Source organism: Carcharodon carcharias, chromosome 8 (genome assembly GCF_017639515.1).
Source record: "Carcharodon carcharias isolate sCarCar2 chromosome 8, sCarCar2.pri, whole genome shotgun sequence".
Classification (NCBI taxonomy): Eukaryota; Metazoa; Chordata; class Chondrichthyes; order Lamniformes; family Lamnidae; genus Carcharodon; species Carcharodon carcharias.
In genome coordinates, this window is record NC_054474.1 from 152168733 (window position 1) to 152190096 (window position 21364).

General features: G+C 43.5%; 1 protein-coding gene across 2 annotated transcripts in view; it reads right to left on the reverse strand.

Moving 5' to 3' along the window:
- col27a1b (collagen, type XXVII, alpha 1b) overlaps positions 1–21364 on the reverse strand; it is a 598999-nt gene that overhangs the window by 16733 nt on the left and 560902 nt on the right. For both annotated transcript variants that reach the window (XM_041193458.1, XM_041193459.1), the window contains exons 51-58: positions 9170–9232; positions 8256–8309; positions 8095–8130; positions 6279–6296; positions 4356–4391; positions 4160–4186; positions 2170–2235; positions 1849–2017 (exon numbers count right to left, since the gene is read on the reverse strand). In XM_041193458.1, the coding sequence (XP_041049392.1) occupies positions 1849–2017; positions 2170–2235; positions 4160–4186; positions 4356–4391; positions 6279–6296; positions 8095–8130; positions 8256–8309; positions 9170–9232 (469 nt within the window). The remainder of the gene's footprint in view (positions 1–1848; positions 2018–2169; positions 2236–4159; positions 4187–4355; positions 4392–6278; positions 6297–8094; positions 8131–8255; positions 8310–9169; positions 9233–21364) is intronic.

Consider the following 21364-nt stretch of genomic DNA (forward strand, 5'->3'; position numbering starts at 1 on the left):
AGGCCGGACACTACGGACCGGTCTGAGAGGCCGGACACTACGGACCGGTCTGAGAGGCCGGACACTACGGACCGGTCTGAGAGGCCGGTCACTACGGACCGGTCTGAGAGGCCGTTCACTACGGACCGGTCTGAGAGGCCGGACACTACGGACCGGTCTGAGAGACCGGACACTACGGACCGGTCTGAGAGACAGACCGGACACTATAGGCCAGTCTGAGAGACTGGACACTGTGGACCAGTCTGAAAGATGGGTCACTACAGGCCAGTCTGAGAAACTGGACACTGTGGACCAGTCTGAAAGATGGGTCACTACAGGCCAGTCTGAGAGACTGGACACTCTGCTGTTTTGGGAATGGAGGGGGAAGTGAAAAATATTCTGTCACAAAGTAACAGGATGCTGTATTGTCTCCATGTTTGGGTTCTAGCTCTGGCTGCAGTGGGGGTGGATGTACCTCACAGCTTGGTCAGAAGCTGTGAAAGGAAACCAGAGAGAAGTGGACTGTTTACACCTTGTAATATCACTGTGTGGTTTAGCCAACTACTTCTCGAGGGCAATTAGGGATGGGCAATAAATGCTGGGCTAGACAGCGAAACCCACATCCCATGAATGAATAAAAAAAAATGAAAACAATTGGGTCATTGGTGAGCTGATAGGATTTGTTATTGAAGTTCATGCTGCCCATTTATTCAACATGTTTCTACATAGTCAGATTGGGAGCTCCCCTGGTTTGCGTTCGTACTGTATAATTCATCAGGTAAGCTCAGAGAGACAGTGTTTGACTCCAACATTGGCAATAATTTCCAAGAAACAAAATTGCCAACTTGAATCTGGAGTGGCAACAGTGTGTGCGGCATAGCCAAGAACAGGTTTCAGGTGATTGGTGGAAGGATTAAAGGGGACGTGAGGAAAAGCGTCTTCACCCAGAGGGTGGTGGGAGTCTAGAATTCGCTGCCTGGTTTGGTGGTGGAGGCAGAAACCTCCAACTCATTTAAAAGGCACCTAATGATGACCATGAAACCATTGTTGTAAAAACCCATTTGGTTCACTAATGCCCTTTCGGGAATGAAATCTGCCGTCTTTACCTTGTCTGGCCTACATGTGACTCCAGATCCCTAGCAATGTGGTTGACTCTTAAAATGCCCCCGAAGGGCAATTGGGGCTGGGCAATAAATGCTGGCCTAGCCAGTGATGCCCACATCCCTTGAATGAATAAGAAAAAGATGCGATTAAAACGGGCAGCTAATTTTTTTAAAATATGTTTTCTATATCAGCCAATGCAGACACAATGGGCTGAGTGGCCTCTTTTCAATGGTTATGTTTCAGATCAGTCAGCTGGGAGTGATATTAGAAAACACTAATACATCTATAGGTTTAGAGAAGATTTGAAAGCGTGTTCAAAATCACACATAATTTTCACAGATTAAATAAAGAGAAACCGTTCCCAGTGGCAGAAGGGTCTGGAACCAGAGGAGACAGATTGAGGTGACAGAGGCGACATGAGGAAACATTTTTATACACAAGTTGTTGTGATCAGGAATGCACTGCCTGAAAGGCCGGAGGGGGTGAAGCAGATTCAATAGGAACTTTTGAAAGAGAATTAGACAAACAGTTGATGAAAAAAAAAAGTTGCAAAGCTTTGGGGAAAAAGCAGGGGAGTGGGACTAATGGGATTGCTCTACTAAAAAGCTGACATAGGCATGAGGGGCTGAATGGCTTCCTCCCGTCTGGTCTCATTTTATGACTTGTAGCAGCAAAGGGTCAAATTGGGAGCTGAATTGTGAAGACATGGCCATTGGCCGCGATAGTAGAAAAGTTAACCGTAGAACGTGATGCAAATGGACTCACCATCATTCATTCGCTGCTCACAGTTCATGAGGTCACGGCAAACACGAGCCGGATTGTCCCTGGTGCCCAGGGGATTCTTAATGCTGTGGATAAGATTACTGAGGTAGTGTAGGGTCTTAAAGATCTCCGCTCCTTGGTCAATCAAAGGTAGGTCTGAATTCTGATAGTTCTGCAGGACGAAAACAGAGAGGTTGGTTCTAATAATTACAGCTGGTTACTTTGGTGATTCATTTTACAATGGGATATTAATACAGGAGTTATCAAAAATATGGGTCCAACTGATCAGGGATATCAACACACAGATGAGGAGCATTAGATTACCTCGGTCCTGAGTGCAGTTTTCGATTCGATAAAAGCTTGTAAAGCAGCACCTAGCTCTTCATGTTTCTGAAGATACAAATGGTACAAAATAAGAACAGAAAGTGCTTCAAACTCAAACCAAGGGGATGGGACTGTGAGGAGAGCTTTTGCAGAGTGTTAGCACAGGAGTGGTGGGCCGATTGGTCACCCCCATGCTGTAAGTTGCCCAAGGCCTTTTTGTTGCGGCCTTACCTACTGTAGCTTTTTTCCCCTGGCTGGAGAGAGAGTCTAGAACACGGGGTCACAGTCTCAGAATGAGGGGTCGGCAATTTAGGACTGAGATGGGGAAAAATGGCTTCACTCAAGGGACTGTGAATCTTTGGAGTCCCTCTGCTCCAGCGAGCCAGGGATGCTCAATCGTTGAGTATATTCAAGGCTGAGATTGATACTTTTTGGGCATTAAGGGAATCATGGGGAGAGGATAGGAAAGTGGAATTGAGGTGGAAGATCAGCGATGACTTTGCTGAATGGTGGAGCAAGCTCCATATGACCTACTGCTGCTCCTGCTTCTTACGTCCTTTGTAGTATGTTAGAAATGTTTAAAGCCTCTATAACTGCACTGTACATAATGCATTTTATAAATATTTAACCCATTTTAATGTTATTGCATGATGCGTAAAATATTACTATTTAATATTAGCTGTACCACATTTTTTAGCTTGCTAAATCAGCCAGTTTATTTAGTCACAATGTTGTATCTCGATTATTAAATAACCTGAGAGAGTGTGCATATATAGTTTAGGGCCAGTGTTACCGGCAGACTATCAGCAATTCTATACATTGATGCCTTCAATCTCAGAAGCTAGGGATTCCATCCTAGTTGGAAGATCAATGAAGCTATGTTTTTTTTAAAGAAGGAAGCAGACTGGTAGTTTGAGATGGTGCCATGTGAGATTTGAACTCATGACGCTGGGAGTTCAGGCTTACTAGTCACTACACGGTTGTACTTTACATTTTTTTTCATTCTTATTAGTAGAAGAGGCAATAACATTTTGTTCTAGTGAACAAGGGGATTGATGCTTCTGTGATGTTGTTCTGTTCCATATCATTTTCCTTGACGAGTATAACACCCGAGAACTTGGCAAACATTTCTCACAAAAAGCATGAAACAATCATAGGATTGTGACGTGGATAAATTGGGAGAGGCTGGGATTGTGTTCCTTGGAGAAGAGAAGGTTGTAAGGAGATTTGACAGACGCTTTCAAAATCATGAGGGGCCTGGCCAGAGTAGATAGGGAGAAACTGTTCCCATTGGTGCAACAAGAGGACAAATATTTAAGGTGACTGACAAAAGAAGCAATAGCAACATGAGGGAAAGCTTCTACATGCAGCGAGTGGTTGGGGTTTAGAGTGTGCTGCCTGAGAATGATTCAATCGAGGCAGATTCAATCGAGGCATTTTAGAGGGAATAGGATTATCTAATAAGCAAGAATGTGCACGGATACGGGGAGGAGGCTGGAGTGTTAAAGTCACTGTTCATGCATTAGATAAAGAATAAATCTGGAGCCAGTCTTTTGCTTAACACAGGTTTATAGGAGTGCAGGCATGCATTCCCCCAACATCGGTGTAAACCAATTCTTATACACTTAAGTATAATGCCCTAATCTTTCCCCAATTACTAACAGCCGCCTTCACTTAGAAACTAAAGAAGGCACTCTATTGTAACAGGATTCCAACAGGAATATGGGAAGTGGCACTAGGTAAATTGCTCCTTGGGAGAGCCCACACAGATATGATGGGGCGAATGGCCTCTTTCTGTGCACAACTGTTCTGTGATTGTGAGCAGGGTGGAGAACTGCCTAGTTACCCAAAGGAACTTTGTGACAATTTAACTTTCCGTGAAAAGTGTTGCTGTAACACTGTCCACTTATTCCGATCGTGTACAGCCACTGCATGGCTGTGAAACAGATGCAGAGATTGCAGATTAAATAACTTTAAAAAATAAACTTACAAGTGCGGCTTGAATTCCAGGAGGACCCTGTTCAAAAGATCAGAGGTTATCTCACCAACAAGTAAATGCTGGAGCTTTTATAGCTCATTGTGACTTTTGTGTTTTTCCACTGCGCATACTGAGCACAAACTTTCAAGGTATTAAATTATGTTGCTGCAATGATAAAAATTTAAAAGATGCAATTAAAGAAACTCACCGGTGGGCCAGGGAGTCCCCGTGGGCCTACTGGACCCTAAAAAAAGGTTAAAATGTATCTCATTATTTTCCGGTGTAAAGACAAGTTGAATATGAATATATTCCTGCCTCCTGATCTATATTGCAACACATTGATGTCTTCAACCTCAATAGTTTGAGATTCCACTCCCATTGGAAGATGAATGATGCTTTTAATTTTTTTTTGAGCAGAGTGCAGTCTGGTAGTGAGATGGGGACATGGTGGGATTTGAACTTATGCGACAGGATCCAGATCACTGGTTTATTGGGTTCACCAGACTGATTCCTGGGATGGCAGGATTGTCGTTTGAGGAGAGACTGGGGCGACGAGGCCTGTATTCACTGGAGTTTAGAAGAATGAGAGGGGATCTCATTGAAACGTATGCAACTCTGACAGGGCTGGACAAGCTCGATGCAGGGGATGTTATTTCCTCTGGCTGGGGTGCGGGGGGGGTGGGGGGCGGGTAGGGGGGTGGTGGTCTAGAACAATGATATCTTAGCACACGGGGTAGGCCATTCAGGACTGAGAGAAGGAGAAACCTCTTCACTCAGAGGCTGGTGAATCTGTGGAATTCTCTACCACAGAAGGCTGTGGCCAAGTCACTGAATATATTTAAGAAGCAAATTGATAGATTTCTAGACTCAAAAAGCGTCAAGGGGTATGGGGAGAGAGCGGGAGTATGGCTTTGAGATAGAGGATCAGCCATGATCATAATGAATGGCGGAGCAGGCTCAAAGGGCCGAATGACCTACTCCTGCTCCTACCTTCTATGTTTCTATGTTACTGGCACAGTGACGTAATCACTACAGTATTGTCCCCTACAGTTTTCCACTGAAAATTCTTAGGTAATGGAAGAGGCATTGCCAGTTTGTTGCTGAACTGTTTCTAATGAGCAATGCCTCGATTTTAAAATTCTCATCCTTGTTTTCCAATCCTCCCATGGCTTCGCTCCTCCCTATCTCTGTAATCTCCCCCAGCCCCACAACCCTCTGATCTCTGTGCTCCTTGGCTTCAATTTTCCCAACACTGGTGGAAATTTCTGCTCATCCAGTTCTGGACGATAATATGGCAACAGTGGAGGGGTCGAGAGAGATGGTGGTGAGGGAGAGCTGGGTGTGGTCAGCGTATGTGTGAAAACTGAGACTGCGTTTTTGAATGATGTTATCCGGAGCAACACGTGGATGAGAAGTAGGGGGAGGCCAAGGATAGATCCTTGGGGCACAAAGGTAATGATCCAGGAACAGGAAGAGAAGCCATTGCAAGTGATATTCCGGCTAGGATTAGATCGATGGGAATGGAACCAGGTGAGCGCAGCCCCACTCAGCTGGACAACAGTGGAGGTGTGATGGAGGAGGATGGTGTGGCTAAAGGCTACGGACAGGTTGGGAAGGACGAGGAGGGAAAGTTTACCTTTGACACAGTCACACGGGATGTCATCTGTGACTTTGGTGAGCCGTTTCAGTTCAGCGGAGGGGCAGAAACCTATTTGGAGGGATTCAAACACAGAGTTTCGGGAAGGATGGGCCCAAATTTGGAAGGTGACATCATGTTCAAGGAGCTTGGAGAGCAAAGGGAGGTTTGCAGGGATGGGAAGGTCAGGGGTTGGTTTTTTGAGGAGTAGGGTGATGATGGCAGATTTGAAGGGCAGGGGGACAGTAACTGAGGAGAGGGAAGCTTTAACAATATCAGTAACACGGGAACCAGGGAGAGAACTTGGGTGATCAGCGACTTGGTGGGACTAGGGCTGAGGAAGTTTGAAGCGTGTCTCATGGAAGCACATGAACATTAAATCGTTGGCTCCTATTTTCTGTCACCAGTCAGGACCATACCAGTCACACTTGCAAATTGGTGGCCCAGGTTAAAGTTCACTTTAGTCTTAAGAGTGAAATAAAAGGAGAACCTTACCTTCGGTCCCTGTGGCCCCTGAAATCCAAACATGGAACAAAGAAGGAAAAAAAAGGGATAATGATTAGAAAAAAAAGGTTCCATTCGGATACCCAGAATTTTAAATTAGTAACATCAATCTAATGACTAGTCACCTGGCACACTTAGCATTCTCATTCAGCTTGCATCATCTTAATTTGAGAGTTACAATTACCACATGCACTAATCATGTGCTAAAGTGAACTATAATCATCTCTGCTGGCAGGTACAAGTGTGTGCTGCTGGACGATCGGCAGAGAGAATCTCTTGTGCACTCCGGTTTACTTGATATCTTGTCTGCCCTTCTTTCCATTGGCAATCCCATTGATTTGGAGGGGGGGTGATGGTCAGCCCACATTTACAAAACCCAAAACAAAGGGTCTGCTGTTAGGCAATTGGGCAGCACTCACTGAACAATCCTGAGTGCGCTAATAGCTACAACTACAACCAATTTAAGATAATCAGTTGAGCTTATAATGTGATTCATTTGTGTTTGCCAGAATTGCAGAAGTGACATACATTCATATACAGGGACCTGTTCTCTGCAAACAAAAGGAATTTGTTCAAGCCTTGCATCTTCTTTAATTTCCTGGGAGTTTGTTGGAGGTTGGGGGGATGGGGTTGGGGGGGTGGGGGGGAGGTGGGAGGTGCTGTTGGTTCATGTTTCTTTCGCCATGGAAACACCTCAGCCAATCAGAGTTCACTTGCCAACCAATCGGCACCCTTTTCTCCTGTAGTATGAATCATTGTGTTTGTTTGAAATTTGGCATTCTTATGTTTGTCCAGATGAATGCAAGATAAAAAATTTCACCAACACGTCTCTGTTCAGCAAGATTCAATTTTTTTTTGCTTTAAAACAATTGGCACAAGGGATCATAAGAACCCAGGCACCAGGAGTGGAAAAATTGGATCTCAAAAGGCCCAAAATGAGTGGCACAAATCTCTTCACTGGCCATTTGAACTTGTTTCTACCCCTTATACCCCTGATCTCTACCTCCCACCCCACCCCCTAAGTAAGTATATTGTTACAAATTTTACGTTCACCACAGTCCAAATCTTTTTACACTATCTGAGTGAGGTTGACAGTTTTGCACTAATCTTGAGCTGTGGACTCACACCTACTCTCCAAACTCTTGACTTTTTTATTTGTTATTATTCACAGCGCTTTTCGCAACCTCGGAGCGCTCCAAAGCATTTTACAGCAGACGGGGGAGCTCTTTAAAAGCGTAGTCGCTGTTGTAATTTAGGAGACGCTGCAGCCAATTTGTGCACAGCAAGCTTCACATAATTAGCTTTTTAGCGACATTGGTTAAGGGATAAATACTGGCCAGGACATGAGCCCTACTCTATGTCAAAATGGCAGCCATGTGACCTTTCACATTGACTCGAGAGAGCAAACAGGGCCTCAGCATATCGTCTGAAAGGCAGGTCATTTTCTGCTCAAGCTTCATGGAGCAGGGCTTGAACCCGCAGCCTCCCGACTCAGAGGCCAATGTGTTACCCGCTGAGCTACAATTGACAGCGTAACTAGATGTGAAAATGAGTTCCCTTATTATCGAAGGTGACTTTCAGACTTTCAAAGCAAAGCCCGCTGTATCATCACAAGAAGTGGGAAAAAATGTTCCATCCATCGTTTGTGACTTGACCAGGACAAAATAAAATAAATAAAATAATGAATACATTTACGCAGCTCTTCAAGAATAGCACTTCAGCCCACCATATTGAAGAGCTGAGCGCATGTGTCCATTCTCAAAGCGGAGAGATGGACTTTTAATTCTTTCAAATTAATCAATCTTACCGTATCACCTTGATTTCCTTTATACCCTTTTGGACCCTAAGAAAACAAAGGACCATAGAATTTGTGCTTAAATTAACATATTACAAAAATTGTAAGCAACAGCGATTACTTTTGACCTTTGCTTCTTTCAACTTCATAAAGACAAAATGGAGGTTACTCACAGGATGCCCAGTGGGACCCGTCACGCCAAATGGACCCATGATGCCTTCTTTGCCCTGGGTAGGAAATAGCGTTTAGAGACCGTTCGGCTTTTAAACAGCACGTTACCAAGTCATGTGTGCAATTTACAATCCGGCTTTAGAATTCTATTTTACGTCCAAGTCTTGAGCTGTTTTTGCATTGGGTTTTATTGAGACCCGGGCTTGCTAGATTTGCAAAAGACCGAAACTTGGAAGGGCCCAGTGAAAGGCCAGTCCCAACAGCCGCGGAATCCAACACCTTTAACAGTCACTGAATTTACCACACGCTTTTAGGCTCAAACTTCAAATGCATGCATACACTGATTATACATCGTGTTGCAATAATGTAGAACTGATGCTTGGCAGGAATCCACAATAGAAGTACAGGTATATTAGCACCTTCCAGTGAACCAGGCCTTTACACTGATTCCATGTGACAAAATGATACTTGTCGGACATGAGGATTGCTTGTAGAATTTTAAATTTCTCACAAAATCCGTAAATAGTACGACACATCATTTAAAGGAGCCTGCAATGCTTATCAAACAACACAGAATTGCTCATTTAAACAACCCAGTGTTACTCAGTTAAAGACCTATGCGTAGCCCATTGAATAATCTTTCATTGCTCATTTAAAGGATGCTGCCTTGCTCATGTATTAAATGGAGCAGGGCTGAAGGGGAATCGCAGGCACAGGCTCAAACACTAAATGTGTTGGGGCTTCATTGAGTTACAATTAGTGATTTGGTGAAAAGCGAATCAGCTATTCAAACAGCCATTGGCATGAATACATCATGCCCTTTACACAGAAATTGTGCCATTACAGATTATGTAAAACAATTGAAATGAAAACTCAATGAGGTCCTCTGAATTCCCTGCAATAAACGATTACTTACCATTAATCCTGGTGGTCCTTTTGGGCCCTGGATCCCAGTAAAACCAAGATCACCAGGATGACCCTAAATGAAAAGAAGAAGATCACAGAAGATGGATCTTTCTATTCTGAACTCTAATTGGATCCACATCAATAAACAATGACCAGAACTGGCACGATACACACACTCTCACTGGAGAAAATAATTAACAACCATCGTATTTTTGACTGGAATTTCCCATTTCCACAACCCCTAGGCCAGGATTTCCAGTCACTGAGTCAAATAGGTGAAAAGTCACAAGCTGGCAAGCATTAAATCTTCCATACTGCTAATTACGGCCCACTCAAAGATTCAGGAGAGCACGGAGGAGCCATCACTAGGAACTGTAGCTACGCAGAACTGTTGGTCCTCAGAAGACTGGGTGTTTGAGGGTTTAAGTTCTGGATTGCTGACTGTTTGAATATGTGTGTGTCAGGTTACAAAATTACAATAACAATAACTTGCATTTAAACAATGTATAAAATATCTCAAGGTGCTTCACAGGGGTGTTACGAAACAAAATTTGCATCAAGCCACTTAAGGAGATATTAGGCCAGATGGCCAAAAGTTTGGTCAAAGAGGTAGGTTTAAGAAACGTCTTAGAGCAGGTGAGCAGAATGCATTTTTCTCCGGCTGACCTTTCCATTTTAGAGTGCTATTTTGTTTACCCTTGGCCTTATCGCTGTCTTACTGAACTCTTTTCAGTTCTTTTAAAGCCTGTCAGAGCCTGAGCTGTTGAGTATACATCATTTCAGTAATGTTCTAGATTTTTATTAAAAACTCACTTGCAGAATAATTAAATACTTTCTTGTGTTTGGAGTCACAACATGTGGGCTCTTGACTTTTGCTGCTGTTCTCTGTCCTTGTTTTGTCACAGTTTAGTTCTGATGAAGTGTGTAGACGAATCCACAACTGTTAGTCTGACAGGGTTGGGAGTGGTTCTATCCCAGGACCATCCTGGAGGTGACGGGACCCCCTCCCTCCCTCTGAAATCTGAAAATCCCTGGAAGCAGAAGCGCACTCATCCTACATCACCAGCACTTGTTGCTGGAGAGAAAATGGGAGCTGTAGTTCAACTCGGAGTTTTTAAAGTCAATATTAAGGCCAGAGGTCTGTAGGAAGCCCATTAGAAAGATGAGCTGCTGTGCCTTGAACTTGTGTTGTGAGTGATTGGAATGTTGGAGAAGGCTAAAGATGTGGAAGCTGGAGTGGGACGCGGAATTGAAATGGCAAACGACAGAGAGCTGAGGGTCACAATTGTGTACAGAATGGAGATATTCAGCAAAGCGATCACCTTATCTGCATTTGAACCCTCCAATACAGAAGAAACCACACTGTGTTCTCCACAGAACAGAGAAAGCTAGGAGGAGATTTGATAGAGGTGTTTAAAATCATGATGGGTTTAGACAGAGTAAATAAAGAGAAACTGTTTCCAAAAGCTGAAGAGTCTAGGGCACAGATTTAAGGTGATTGGCAGAACAGCCAGTGGCAGCATAAGGAAAAACATGTTTATTCAATGAGTGACTGGGGCTTGGAACGCAGCGCCTGAGATGATGGTGGGAAGATTCAATAGCGGCCTTCAAAAAGGAATTGGCTAAATACTTGAAGGAGAAAAGAATTGTGGGAATATGGGGCGGGTTAGGCTAACTTGGCTGTTCTTTGAACGAACCAGCTCAGGCTTGATAGATTGAATGGCCTCATTCTGTGCAGTATGAGGTAATCTGAGGAGCAATATACCTTTAAGAGAATGTGAGCAGATTGACCACATGACTGTATTACCCAATGACTGTGTAGCACGGGCTACAATGTTAATCAGTAGTTTAGAATAGGGTCTGGTTGGAGAAGCACATGTGTTAGTGCTCTGTTACTTGTGTTAATAAACAGCATGTGCTTCATCTTATATTGGTCTCTGCGTCTGCAGTATCTTGTTTTTCTTTATATTCATTCACGGGATGTGGGCTTCGCTGGCTAGACCAGCATTTATTACCCATCCCTAGTTGCCCTTGAGAAGGTGGTGGTGAGCTGCCTTCTTGGACCGCTGTAGTCCATGTGGTGTAGGTGCTGTCAGGGAGGGAGTTCCAGGATTTTGACCCAGCAACGGTGAAGGAACGGCGATATATTTCCAAGTCAGGATGGTGAGTGGCTTGGAGGGGAACTTTCAGGTGGCGGTGTTCCCATGTGTCTGCTGCCCTTGTCCTTCTAGATGGTAGTGGTTGTGGGTTTGGAAGGTGCTGTCGAAGGAGCCTTGAGTGAGTTCACCAACTCACTCAACAGTAGATAGGCGTGCAACTGTGTTCACTGAGCAAAGCGACCCGACAGAAGGAACATAACAACTAGCGACGAAGAAAATCACGACCAGTAGACGTCACCAAAGAAAGCCACGAAAATTAAACAGAAGTGAATCAGCCGTAACTTGCAAGGTGATTATGAGTACAGCCTACATCATAGTTGTCAAAGTTATCTCCCTCCAGTATGCCACAGTTTGACCGTATCGAACTGTTTGGTCAGACCGCGATGGTAACATTATATTGAATGCCTCGCTTTCTTCTTGTTGGCCAATGACATATCGGGGGAGGAGAAGATGCGAGCGACCCTTTTATCGACATGTGGCAGTAAAACATATGGCCTAATTCATAGTCTAATGGCACCCAAATCCCCAGATCCTGAGAGCTTTGATGAGATGGTAAATCTCGTGAAAAGCTACTTTCAGCCGAAACCCTCGGTAACAACACAGAGTTTTAAATTCAATTCGAGGTGTCTTGCCCCTGGAGAGACAGTCGTTGCTATGTAGCAGCTTTAAAACAACTGACAGAGCACTGTGAGTTCGGGAGGTCGACTAACGACATGTTAAGAGACCAGATTAGTATGTGAGAGTAATGAAGACTCCATTCAAAAAAGGTTGTTCTCAGAAACAAATTTAGTCTTCAGCAAGGTGCTGGAGTTGGCGCTCGCAATGGAGAGCACAATCAGGGATTCAGAAGCAGTCAAGGGAGCACAAAATGGTTCCATCCTTCACATCAGGAGGAAAGCACCGGTTAGAAATGGCGTGGAAGCGCAGGGCTCCGCGGAAAGGCAGGAAACAGCCTCCATTAACAGACCAGCAAAAAGCAAAGGTTTAACAGAGAAAAACCACAATAATAATGGCAGAACTGGAAGCAGACAGCCTGCAAGTGAACGACAATTTAAAAGAATCAAGTGTTTCACTGCCATCGTAATGGGCCCATTATGCGATATTGTAAAGACAGATTAAGACAAAACTTTAAGGAAAAAGGTAGAAATTGTGAAATCCACATAATAGAGGAACCAGGAGAAACAGAGCCAGATATTTACTCACTACATAACTTAAAAATGGGTAAAACAGCCAATCCATGTGACAGTGAAATAATGTGAAATTCACAGGAAACCCATCGGAATGGAGGTGGATATAGGGGCATCACGACAGTTATAGGGGAACATGCATTCAAATATCTGAATGGAGGAGACCACTCACTAAATATGGAAAATTCAGATGCTAAGTTAAAGACATATGGTGAAGACATATGAGTAGGAGGTATATGCAAGGTTTCAGTACAGTATGGAAATCAGTCTGTGAATCTACTGCTAATAGTGACAGCAGGCAGAGGATCGAATCTCCTCGGAAGGAACTGGTCAGGAGAGAGTAATCTTGAGAGACTACTGAGACCTCAGTCAGAAGCAGGAAATGCTACTGTTTGGAAAAATGAGTGTGTAAAGACTCAACAAAAGGAATTCGTAGAGCTGGTGCTTCAGGACAGAGTTTGAGTTGAAGCCAGTAACCTCCAAAAAGAAAAAGAAAACCTGCTGAAGGACTTTTGCGTATTGCAAGATTCCCTCAGATCCCAATTTATATCACTAAAAAAAAGTATGACAAAGAACAGAAAGAATTCAGCATATCTCTGGCAGAGATGAAGAATAAATTAGCAGAGAAAACACAATAATGTTTAATTCTCCAGGAAACAACTAACAACTACAAAAAAGAAATGGAAGAGCTGAAGAATCAGCTGCGTGGAAGCCAAGAAGCTTTAAAAATAGAGACCTCTGAGTTTTCAGAGCTGACAGATGAGGAAATGCTGGAAGACTCAACCACTGAGTTCACTTAAATTGAGCTTATTCCTGAGCCTAGTCTGGTCAATAGGGAAAGTGAAAAGAAGGCTGAGATTAAAGTCAGCACTGCCAGGAAGAAAAGCCATCAAAAGAGGATGCATAAGAAGAAAATGTGGAAATACTAAGAAGGCCCCAGAAATTTTTTTACACAACAGGAAGCTGATCATACTGTGTTGAATTTAGCCTTGCCCAACATCCTGATTTCAAGAACCTTCCCGACAGTTGACCTTCATATTGTTGAACTTGGAGGGGAGAGGCAGCAGAAGTGCATGCAGTTGGGCGCAAAAGAGTGTGAAAACATTCCCGTTGGAGTCTACACCATATGTGGAAGGAACTGCACTTGGTTTGGAAGTGCCTGTAGGATCTGTTGAGTCTGAGACAGGCAAAGAAACAAACTTACAGGTTCCGACTGGAGAGCCTAGTGGACAGATGACTCCTGAGAGAGAGAGGCCTCGGATAAACCATCCGAAGTCATAGAACTACGACATTCAACATGTTTGAAGAAGCCTCCAGAGAGACTGAATTTGTAAATAGTTTATTTATGTAAATAGTTTATATATTGTAAAGATTGTAAATTGTACTTTCAAGTAAAGGGGGAGGGATGTGGTAATCTGAGATGCACTACACCTTTAAGAGAATGTGAGCAAATTGACCACCTGATTGTATTACCCAACTGCTGCGTAGCACAGACTACAGTGTTAATCAGTAGTTTAGAATAGGGTCTGGTTGGAGAAGCACACATTGTGTTACCGCTCTGTTACTTGTGTAAATAAACAGCATGTGCTTCATCTTACATTGGTCTCTGCGTCTGCAGTATCTTGTTTACCAACCCACCCACCGGTAGACAGGTGAGCAACCATGTTCGCTGAGCGGAGTGACCCGATAGAAGGAACATAACAGTGTACCATTCTATGACTCTATGAGATAAACCTGCCTGTGCTCTTTTACAGATGCAGAGTGGTCCGCAGCAAATTTTCAACACTTTCTGCTCTCGTTCCCAATTTCCAGCACTTGGACATGATCGTTTATCTCTCTGCTGGACTAAAAGACTTCAATAACACCACAACAAAGGTTGCTATAGAAAGGTGCTCAGTGAGTTAGATGGTTTTAATCCCTTCCTAGATTCAAGTTCCAGACTTTGAAACAAAGGTTTAGTAGGTGATGTAGGGATTTATTCTTTTGATATGTGGATGCTGGGGGAAACAGCTTCCGAGAACAGACCCACATTAATTACCTCCTTACTGAAAACAATAGGAATTACTTTAGTAAACTGTGAGTTCAACTATATTTTTACTGAGTATTGATGCCGTCAGCTGTGTATATGCAACTGTCTCTTAGTGCCATGGGTAATGCCAATTGTTACCATTGGAAACAGCCACATGGTTGTAATAGAGAGATAGAGAGACAAATAACTCCTTGTTGCCCAAGGGTGACACACACAGTATTTAAATATTTCCTTAAGGATGAATAAATAAAAATTAAACATTTCAATGCAGCTCCTTAGACGTGAACACATGTACATAATGAGGCTGTTTACAGGAAGACGTCAATACTGATTACACCCTAAATAGTTTAAGTCAGAGTTAATCTGCTTACACAGGTCTCAACAAATGTTTATGCCCATTTGTTGATACTTATCAATGAGTTTATGAACAATTATTTAAAATTACCCAACATCTGCTGTACATATAATGTTGGCCATGAGCAATATTTGCTGGTTGGTTCATTGAGTGGTTTCCAGGCTATGAAGGCAGCATTGTAAAGAAAACATTTTTTTTAATCAACAAATTCACCAAGCTTGAAGGTGAAATGTTGAATTAAATCTGCACTGTCTTACTTAATTCATTAAAATAAATGTTAAAATCAAAAGCATTGGTCAAACAAGCTTTGCAACAACTTCAAGCAAACGCACTTGAGGTCACTGAATCCTGTGAGATTCTAATCAGCTCTTGGAAAATACCCTGGGGGACATCACATTATCCTTTTCAAATGTTTGTGTGCATGGCTAAATTTGGAATGCTGGACTCTGGAAAAGGCTGTGACACTTAGCTTAAATAATTACTACCAGACACTTGAGGCTTGTTTGTTAGTTTTGCGTATTTTCACACACTCTTTTCCTTTGAAAAGTAGTGAGGAAATGTTCAGAAGGAATCGCTGACTGATTATCAACCTTGGCCACATCACAAACACTCCTTCCGTGGCCATCTAGTCCTAGACTGTGGATTAAACCCTGAGTTTGCGGGCTTGTAGGAAGGGGCGCTACCCAATAGAGTCAAAAGTCCTTCTGCATGATATTAAAACCCTTGATTGCACAAATGCCATTGAATTTTACAACCCAAGTGACTTGGCCTGCTCCAGGTCTATCTGGTCACTTGCTTTCTGTACAGTTCAATTCCCTCCCTCCTATCTTTTCTTGTCCATGTGAAATCTCCAATGTGAAGCCCCCAACCACTTCTCAACATTCTCAAACCTCCCACCTGCTACATGGCAGATAGCCGGACAGTGAATGATAGAACCGGAGCCTGGTCTTTACATAGCTATAGGCTTTTATTTACAGAGCCACAAATCACAAACATGCGCCTCCAAACCCAGCAAACACAATTTCAGTATGTTCGTATCTATAGGAGCCCTAGTGAATCCCCACCACCCGAGTACAATTAAATGCTCAATTAGTTTAATAGATATGGTGGTAATGTCACTGGACTAGTAATCCAGAGGCCCAGGCTAACGCTCTGGGGATTGGGTTCAAATCCCACCATGGCAGCTGGTAGAATGTAAATTCAATTATTCAAAATCTGGAAAATAAAGCTAGTGATAGTGACCATGAAGCTATCATTAATTGTTGTAAAAACACATTTGGCTCACTAAGAGAAGGAAATCTGCCATCTTTACTTGGTCTGGCCCATTAGTGACTCTGGATCCGCATGACTTTTAACTACTCTCTGAAATGACCTAGCAAGTCACTCAGTTTAAGAGCATTTAGGGATGGGCAACAAATGCTGGCATTGCCAATGATGCCCACATTCCATGAAGGAATAAAGAAACAAAATACAATTAACGCTACCAGTTTCCTCTTCATCATGCTACTAAAGTCCCTGCTTTTACAGGTAATGAAACAGAGGAACACTACAGCACATTGAACACAACTGATGGGATTGCAGTGTCACCACTGGAATCTGGGATGCTGATTTAGCCTTGATGTCCCCTTTTCTCACTGAGAGAGGCAGTACTGCAGTACTGGGATAACTGGAGGCAGGGGATGTGGATGTGGGAAGAGGAGAATTAGGAAACAGGGTTGAGGGAGGAGTAAAAGACTCAACTATGAGGCAGGTGGAGAAGGTGAGTGTGTGTACTTGAGGGGTGTAAGAGATGGCGGGAAGGTGGGCTTTTCAGGAGATGAAAGCAGATGAGAGGTTTCAAAGATATGGAACAATGGGTGTTGAGAGTTAGTTGGGGAGGGGCCTTGAAGTGTTGGAGAAGATGATGCAACCTTGAAGACAAGAAACTTCATGAGGAATCTTGGAGACACAGATAAGTTGGTGATCACAAAGGGTAGGAAGTTGGGGATATAAAGAAGATGGAGGATTATGGAGAGGGCCAGGAGGGTTGTTGTGGAGGATATCATGTGTTGAATTGATTAGGGTCTGCCACTCTTGTATTTTTAAAATGCAAGTTGACCCCTGTTTTCCTAAACTCACCATCAACATTTGTTAGAGGGCAATATAATTCATTTCCACTTTCACTCCTTTCAATAAATTATTCAAACTTTGATAAAGAAATTTAAACAAAAATTTTGAGTGACCTCTGCAGGAATGATTTCCCCTAATTGTGTGGCAGCTTTATAGAGTGCAGAGAATTTTAAAGAGAGATCTTTTGTATGAAAGAAGCTTTGTGTGTGCCTCAGGAATCACTATCTTCATTCAGAGAATGTAATGAAAAGCATATGGTAGCTACTGGAGAGCTACTGGGTATAAATGACTACAGCAGAGGGAGATGTGAGACCACAATACTGTCTCATTGAACAACTGACTGTTAAGTGTTTGCAGGATTTATAAATTATAGCTGTAGGCAGTTCATAAAGTGAGTGCATTCTTACATATCCAATAAATTATATACCATTCCAAATTTGAAAGGCAGAGTCCCAGATCAGTCTACAGTTTTCCTAAATTAATTATTTTTTCCCCACTATGTTCTGGCTCATGAACTGTTCTTCACATTGCGAGTGTTGGTGGGCGATATGATAGTGCAGGTGGTGGTGGTGGTTGGGGGGGGGAGTGTTCCCTTGACGCTGCATGGGTGTGGGGTCGTGCAGCAATCTGGAATATACCGGGAAGTGCATGAAACCACATCCAACAAGTGTGTGCCAGCGGTGGCCCAGTTAGTAGCAATCTTGCCTCTCAATCACAAGAATCACAGAATCACACAGTGCAGAAGAGGCCCTTTGGCCCATCGAGTCTGCATCGACACGTGAGAAACACCTGACCTACCCACCTAATCCCATTTACCAGCACTTGGCCCACAACCTTGAATGTTATGATGTGCCAAGTGCTCATCCAGGTACTTTTTAAAGGATGTGAGACAACCTGCTCCCACCACCCTCCCAGCTCCCAGGCAGCGCATTCCAGACCATCACCACCCTCTGGGTAAAAAAGTTTTTCCTCATATCCCCCTAAACCTCCTGCCCCTCACCTTGAATTTATGTCCCCTCGTGACTGACCCTTCAACTAAGGGGAACAGCTGCTCCCTATCCACCCCTCATAATCTTGTACACCTCGATCAGGTCGCCCCTCAGTCTGCTCCAATGAAAACAACCCAAGTCTATCCAACCTCTCTTCAGAACTTAAATGTTTCATCCCAGGCAACATCCTGGTGAATCTCCTCTGCACCCCCTCCAATGCAATCACATCCTTCCTATAATGTGGTGACCTGAACTGCACACAATACTCCAGCTGTGGCCTCACCAAGGTTCTATACAACTCCAACATGACCTCCCTACTTTTGTATTCTATGCCTCGATTGATAAAGGCAAGTGTCCCAAATGTCTTTTTTATCACCCCACTAACATGCCCCTCCGCCTTCAGAGATCTATGGACACACACGCCAAAGTCCCTTTGTTCCTCAGAACTTCATAGTGTCATGCCGTCCATTGAATACTTCCTTATCAAATTATTCCTTCCAAAGTGTATCACCTCACACCTTTCAATTTAAATTCCATCTGCCACTTATCTGCCCATTTGACCATCCTGTTTATATCCTCCTGTAGCCCAAGACACTCAACCTCACTGCAAGGTTCTGGGTTTGTGTCTCTCTCCAGAACTTGAGTATAAAAGTTAAGGTTGATACTCCCAATGCGATACTGAGGGAGCACTGACTGCACTGTTGGAGGTACTGCCTTTTGGATGAGATGCCCTGTCTGCCCTCTTAGTTGGATGTAAAAGATCCTATGGCACTATTTCAAAGAAGAGCAGGGGACTTATCCCTGGTGTCCTGCGCAATATTTATCCCTCAATCCACATCACAAAGGCAGATTATCTGGCCATTATCACATTGCTGTTTGTGGGAGCTTGCTGTGCACAAATTGGCTGACGTGTTTCCTACATTACAACAGCGACTACACTTCAAAAAGTACTTCATCGGCTGTAAAGTGCTTCGGGACGCCGTGTGGCCTTAAAAGCACCATATAAATGCACATCTTTCTTTCTATTAAAGAAAGATTAGAGGGAATATTATTGCATCTAATGTAGAAGAGGGGAGATAATGCATCTAAGAAGGAAGGAGATAGAATTGTAACGTAGGGTATTAAGTGAAACAGAGACACTTTGGTTTACACATACACAGACATTTAAAGGTGCTGGCACGAGGAGGTAAGGGCATTATAAAAAGGCAAAAAGAATCTAAAGGTATAGAACATAGAATAAGGAAGCAAAGGTAAACTTGTCAAAGACTTTAGTTAGGCTGCAGTTAGAGTTGTGCACATCATTGTGGCAGGTTATTACATTGGATAGACAAGGTGCAGGGTAGCGTCACTAGGATATGACCAGGGACGATTTAGAATGAAAAAAGACTTGAGAAGACTGGAAACTAGAGATGAAAAACAAAAGGTGACTTGATGAAAAGGTTCCGACAATGGAAACGGTGATATTTATAAGAGGGCACAAATTTAGAAAAACATATGATGAATCAAAGTGAGGATAGGAAAAAAACCCTTCACAAAGAGATTGAATAGAATTTGCAATTTTTGGTTGCAAGGAGAATTGATTAATGCTTTTAAAAGTGAATTGGGTTGCAGCTTTAAGAAGAGGAATATTAGATGGGCTGGGGACTGGGGGTTAAATTTGTTGAACCCCATGATATAAACCAGTGTGGACTTGCTGAGTTAAATGGCCTGTTCACAGGCTAAGTGTGGACCTAGTGAGTCACATGTCTGATCACATGTTACCAGAGCCATGGCTTGTACTCAAATTCACCTGTTTGAATGGATGCCCAGAGATCCTAAACTGGGGTGAAATTAATGCACTTTCCAAAATGTCCAAATGATATGAAATAAACTATGAAATAAAATGTGAAGTACAAACTTCCTGACCATTAATACAGATAATTCTCATAAACTTCTCCAATGACAGGTGTCAAACAGGACAGACCCTGATTTTTGTAACAGAGGCACCAATAAGTTTAAGTGGCTTCAAAGAACTTTGAAACCTGTTGCAAGCAAAATGCATTTAGTATTTCACAATAAATTTGGGGAGATGGTGGCATAGTGGTAATATCACTAGACTAGTAATCCAGAGGCCCAAGCTAATGCTCAGGGACATGGGTTCAAATCCCACCATGGCAGCTGGTGGAGTTTAAATTCAATTAATAAATCTGGAACTGAAAGCTAAGGGAGAATATTTTCTCACCATCGGGGGTTGGGGGGGGGGAAGTGTTGGGCAGGAGCAGGTGTGGGCGGGCGCACCACCATTTCACATGGGTGGGCCAATTAAGACCCGCACAACGTGACGCGCACCCGGAAGCGCTGAACACTCCCTGTGCGGGTGGGGGGAGTAGGCTGAGTCGGGGCCTGCACTCTTCCGTGCATGCACGTGAAAGAGCGCAGAAATCTCCCTGAGGCAGCCATGTGATATATAAAAATTTAAATAAAGGGAAAAAGACATTTCTTAAGACATGTCCCCTCATGTGACAGTGTCGCATGAGCTGGGACATGTCTGAATTGTTTTGAAAATTTTTATTAAAGTTTAAAAACCCTCATGAAACCTCATCCCGCCCGTGGATGGGGTTTCATGATAAATGCGAAGGCCGTCTGGGCTCTTCGCCATGATCCCCGCCAACCTTAAGGTTGGATGGGCAGCTCAGTTAACTATTTGAATTGCTGTTTAAACGCCTTTAACAGGCCTTTGACAGTTTGGACGGCACGCAGCCGACTCCGGTGCGCGCCCGCTGAACTGAAGATCTGAATGGCGCACGGTGATATGTCAGGATGCACACCCAACGTCATTTTACGCGTCGGCGAGTGGGGCCTGCCCTGCTCACCGGCCCGAAGATTCTGACCCTAATCTCAGTAATGGTGACCATGACGACTGTAATCAATTGTTGCATAAACCCATCTGGTTCCCTAATGCCCCTTTAGGAAAGGAAATCTGGCCTACCTGTGACTCCAGACCCACTAAACTGCCCTCTGTGATGGCTGAGCAAGACACTCAGTTCTCAAGGGCAATTAGGGATGGGCAACAAATGCTGGCGCCCACATCCCATGAAAGAATTTTATAAAGCCTCCAGCGTGGAGGAAGGGATTATGCAGCAAATGTGTGTTCGTGTCATTTCATTCACACAGCGAGAAAAATCGAGCGTAGGGGTAGAGGCTGGTTATTCAGCTTGGAGGAAGGTGGTAAGTGGTATTCTTGGTGCCGGGACCACTGCTATTCAGAAGTTACATTAATGATTTGCACTTAAGTCACTCAATATCACAATTTGTAGGAGGTGACAAACTGTGCTGCAACTTCTATGTAATTTTCTTATTCATCATCTGACCGGCACTATTATTTAAACTGCGATAAG